The following is a 5,168-nucleotide window of genomic DNA, read 5'->3' on the forward strand; positions in this document are numbered from 1 at the left end:
AGGTTCTAAATGGAAAGAGTTGTGTGAGAGCTAACTTACCTGACATATGGGAACACAGAGTTACCCAGTGGTGGTATATAACAAAGTGCATTTACTCAAGTACTGTACTTAAGTACAAACTTGAAGTACTTGTACTTTACTTTCACAGTCTCTTCCTCACCTTCTGTTATTATGCAAGGAGTATGGTAGCTTTTCAGGCTTTAAAATTAACTGGCCAACGTCTGTACTACTTCATTTAAATGACTATGCCCGCAACTCAATCATCTCTGATTACATCCCCATGGTTAAGCAGTTTAAATACTTAGGCATTTTTTCATCTTCCCCTGTTTAAACCAGATTATTAAGCAATAAGCAACTATTCTATTGCCCTGAACAAAGTTTTGAAAGACATGGAAAATGGATGGGTCTCCCCATGTTGATTCAAGCCTGTATCTCAGTGGTTAAAATGAATGTTTTACCCAGGATTGATTTTGTGAGCTCTATGCTACATTTCTCCCCTCCTGCTGGCTACTGGTGTAAATTACAATCAGCGGTATCTGAATTTATCTGGAAAGGTAAGCAGCCGCGACTTAAGATGTCTACTCTACAGAGGAGGAGAGATGATGGTGGCCTCTCAGTTCCGATCTTGTGAAGCACCTCACAGTATTACTGTAAAATGGCATAAATCATATATCATAACTTACACCCGGAGTACCGCAGCGCAAAGCCCAATGCAAGTGTCTTTTCTAGTTTAAGACCGATGCAGTTGTTAATTTCCCATCCAGCGCCCACGTTGTTTAATAGCAAATGCACCTGCCCCATCTTTGCGCCCATGGGCGTGCTGGTCTTACAGGGAGGTGTGTTCAGGTGCATTCTTGGTGTGCTGGTCTTACAGGGAAGTGTGTTCAGGTGCATTCTGGGCGTCTCACAGGAAGGTGTGTTCGGTGCATTCTGGGCGTGCTGGTCTTACAGGGAGGTGTGTTCAGGTGCATTCTGGGTGTGCTGATCCTACAGGGAGGTGTGTTCAGGTGCATTCTGGGCGTCTTACAGGGAGGTGTGTTTGGTGCATTCTGGGCGTGCTGGTCTTAAAGGGAGGTGTGTACAGGTGCATTCTGGGCGTGCTGGTCTAACAGGGAGTGTGTTCAGGTGCATTATAGGCGTATTGCTATCTTGAGGCAGCAGGAAGTGATTGCGCAATTGACCAACAAAAACCTCAGTCAAGTCAACAACGCAGCATTTCATTGTTATTTTAACAGTGCATTAGTAAACTTGGTCATGACTAGGTAAGGAGGTACATTTCCTTTTTTTATTTCGATAGAACTCCTCACAGTCACAGAAAAGAACTGCTGAATAAGTATGAGGTGGTCATGTTTGTCCAATAGGAAGCAGCAGCACAAGATACCCAACTGGGACAGAACAAGCAGACCCCAAGGGGAATGTCGTCTGTTTTTAGGCTCTGAACACACTCTGAATCAGCTTGAGCATAAATTCTGCCCCTGACTCTGCTTCCCATTTGGCTGCCTTGAAGGAGGCTGTATTTTAAATAGAACAAATGATAAATAACTATAATTTATTACATATTAAAAAAGGAAATTTAATTCATAAACAAATCAGCAAGAGCATTTCCATGGCCAATCAATTATCTCAAACATTATTCCACAATTCTGTCAACCAATCATCCAACCACATAGGCTACAGGATAAATTACTGCATGTTATTATGCACTAGTGAATTACAAAGGATTTACTATTGGTTTCCTTTGACTCCAGCTGAACTGAATTAATGAGACCTGGAGATATGTTCCACGTTGATGGCTTTCCATTCAGACATGGAAATGTCAGGAGCAACATAGACCTTTATTCACAGCGGACATTTTGACTTGTCATAATAGAAAAGCTATAGCAATCAGTGTTACCCACAGATTAGAAGCAATTAGTCTGTGTGTGTGTGTGTGTGTGTGTGTGTGTGTGTGTGTGTGTGTGCGTGTGTGCGTGTGTGTGTGGGTGTGTGTGTGTGTGTGTGGTTGTGTCAGCAAGATAGATAGAAAGAAATAGAAAACTTTAACCAAATGATCACAAATTCCAAACAGGATTTTATTTTACCTTATAATACTACTTAGGTTGCCCATCTGTAAAGTTAAAAAAGTAATTCTACAAAGGGAGGGGAAAAGATCAATAAAGAATTCTCAAAGAAGGCTGGCTTGCCCAGGGCCAGGTTAGCGCAACTGCGTCTTTGTCCCCATGTCTCACCTACCTACACCGACCGCCCCACCCTGTCCCTTCTCCCCTTTCTACTTGCCGGCCTCCGCACACAAGGGGAGGCGCTGCTCTTCTGCTCCTCAAAAATGAGAAATACGACAGTTTGGTGGACAAACTGGCGACGTTTTTACAGAAAGCCGCCAGATTTGTTGCTAGCAACACTGTTTTCTTGAAAACAGACACTGTGTGCACGGAGGGGAGGGGCTGTGTATGTGTATGCCTGTAGATTAGACGGAGGAGAGCAAGGAAAGTGCAGCTGAACGAATAAATGTTTTAAACAGCGTTAAAAAATAACTAATAACGCAATGTGTGGCAGCCAGTGTTGATTGTGTGGCACACCGCAACAAATTTGTCTTCGTGTGGGACACACTGGCGATATCTCATTTTCTATAAAGCTACAGTGCGTAGTTTCTGTCTCCCCCATAAGGAATTCTAAGTAATGACAACAATTCTGGGATGCTCATCATTATATAAGGCTTCCATGATCACCCCCCCACCCATTCTCCACACAGTTGCTAGTAACCAAGGAGGATATGGACAACAACAGTAACAATTAAACACTAAGTTAGTTGGAGGATGAACTAAATAACACAATATACTGACTTCATTTGAAATTGCTGAGGTCCCGTCTGCAGGTCTGAGGGACATGATGGACTGATGTGTGTTCACCGTAGCTAAGGTTAGCCCAGCTGGACATGTCCAGGGGACAAACAATACTGTTGCTAAAACTTCATCTCTCCATTTACTGCCACTGCTAAAATACATTTATACTCGGAGAAGGTGAGCGTTGTTAATACAGTTCATCAATCACAGACATATTACTGGAAACAGGAAAGAGCTTTCCCACCTCAATTTGAAGATAACTAAATCAGCCTACCATTACGGCTTAGTAATTCAAATAAGCAGTTTGCAATTACACTGGGGATTGTGTTCGAGACTATTTCTTGACTGGGACCAGCTCCCATGAAAAAGGGAAGAGACTCCAGGAAGTTCCTGGTCCCAGCCAAGAAATAGTCCGGCATATAACCATTTTCAAAAAAGCTGAAGAATTCCTTTGTAGTGCTCCTCAGGACCTGAGGTTGATGCCCTCATTAGAGCTTGCAAAATGGCAGGCAGGGCTTTTAAAGGTCAATGCTCTTATAGCAGCTAAATAATGAAATGGGACATTGTGTAAAAGGTCAAAGTTTCAAATTAGGTGGAGAAAAGGCAAAACAATTTGTATTGTGTTCAAGAAGTCATGGTAGAACCCAGAGGGTTGAACTCTGTGTGTAGCGTACTCACAGCCTCGGTGTGGACGGGGTGCACGGCGAAGAGCAGTGCTGTGACAAAGGCCAGGCGCCAGTCTTCAAACACGCAGCGCTCACACGTGTGCATGAGCAGGCAGGTTACGGCGCAGTGCAAACACACATTGATGAGGTGGAAATAGAGAGGTGTCATGCCGCCCAGTAGGATGTTCAACCTGACAGACAGAGAAAGAAATATTCAGCACTTTGGGATGAGACAGGAGCTGCACTTGCGTTATCTCTGGCTGTGTGAAGGTTCATTCGTAAAAGATATCAGATATGATTCAAATTCATTTAAAAAAAACAGTTACAATGGATAAATAAGTACAGTCAATGTCATTCATTTTTCCATAAACCCTAACCATATACAGACAAAAATAGGGTAAACTTTATCTAAACCAATCACTCCGCTTTATTCCGCTGTGGGATTATGGTGGGTATCTCCAAGGTAAATTAGCTTTTACATTTCCTGGTTGAAGGGATTGTCTTGTTATCCTGAACAGAATCTCAATCCATTTTCTGCAGTGCCATGAATTTCAAATAGAAGTGTCGGAATCACACCCTGCTTAAGAACTTCCAGTAGCTAATCCATCAGAGAAGAATAACAGTGAGAAGCAATTTTCACTTGGTTTATCATAAATTGGTATTACACTGTGACAATTCCCTTCCCACCTAGCAGAATATCACCAACCTGATCAAAGCCAACTCCGAAAGCGATGCAGTGGTTTAGGTTCCAGCTGCCATTGCATTATATTAGATTTTATTTTCTATCATATTAATATCAATTTATTTCATGGGTGAAGTAGGAGACATTTCAACTTCAGAAACAATAAATATGTGCATATTTATAGATTGTGGATTTTCAAAGAGGGACAAGGAGTAGATAGATTTTAAGATTATTTACCGAGGTAATTGAAGGAGCAACATTTTTTGTTCAAACCAACAGCTTTATTTCTAACCATACTTAGAATGTGGGAACTCATATTAATGATAGAAAACCTCATGAAGATAAATTTTCATGCCAGGGGACCTTTAAAGGAAAACAGAATTGAAGCTGCTTTATTTTCTCATATGTACTGCATCAATCTACCTAGAATTATGAACGCGCCCTCAACGATCAGCTGGCTTATAGTTACTTGTAATCATTAACTCATGTTTGTAGAATTGACTTAACTCTGTGTGTGGGCACCAGGCAGCTAGCATAGAACATCCCTGGGGCAACCAGAGATGAACAAGCTAGATGGTCAAAAATTGTGTGTTGGACTTCACTTCACTTAGTCTTGAAAGATTACTTGTGTTTCCGCCCTACTTGTTGCACTTTTATTTTATTTATTTATTATTATTCAGCATCAATTACAGTAAAGGGTAACCACACTTCTGTATGTTTAGTTCTCTCCACACCAAGTGAGAGCTCAGCAGCTCCCGCCCCTCGAACACGGGTGTTCTGAGAGAGAGAGGGAGATCTTTCTTTTGGATTGGGAATAGCAAAAATGCATTAGCAACCAATGTCGTAAATCTAAACAAAATTGGAGTTGTGAGGAAATTATTATTGCTTTTATGTAGCAACAAATACACTGTAAAAAAAATCTGTAATTTTACGTACTTTTTCCTGTTAAATTTACAGTTTTTTTCTGTATTTTTTAAATAC

The 5,168-nt window shown here is 41.3% G+C and overlaps 1 protein-coding gene across 1 annotated transcript in view; it reads right to left on the reverse strand.

Moving 5' to 3' along the window:
* The window catches only part of tmtc1 (transmembrane O-mannosyltransferase targeting cadherins 1), a 138,433-nt gene that overhangs the window by 104,191 nt on the left and 29,074 nt on the right, over nt 1-5,168 (reverse strand). The window contains exon 2 of the mRNA XM_034863173.1: nt 3,519-3,696. Within this exon, the coding sequence (XP_034719064.1) occupies nt 3,519-3,696 (178 nt within the window). The remainder of the gene's footprint in view (nt 1-3,518; nt 3,697-5,168) is intronic.

This window comes from Etheostoma cragini, chromosome 23 (genome assembly GCF_013103735.1).
Source record: "Etheostoma cragini isolate CJK2018 chromosome 23, CSU_Ecrag_1.0, whole genome shotgun sequence".
NCBI lineage: Eukaryota > Metazoa > Chordata > Actinopteri > Perciformes > Percidae > Etheostoma > Etheostoma cragini.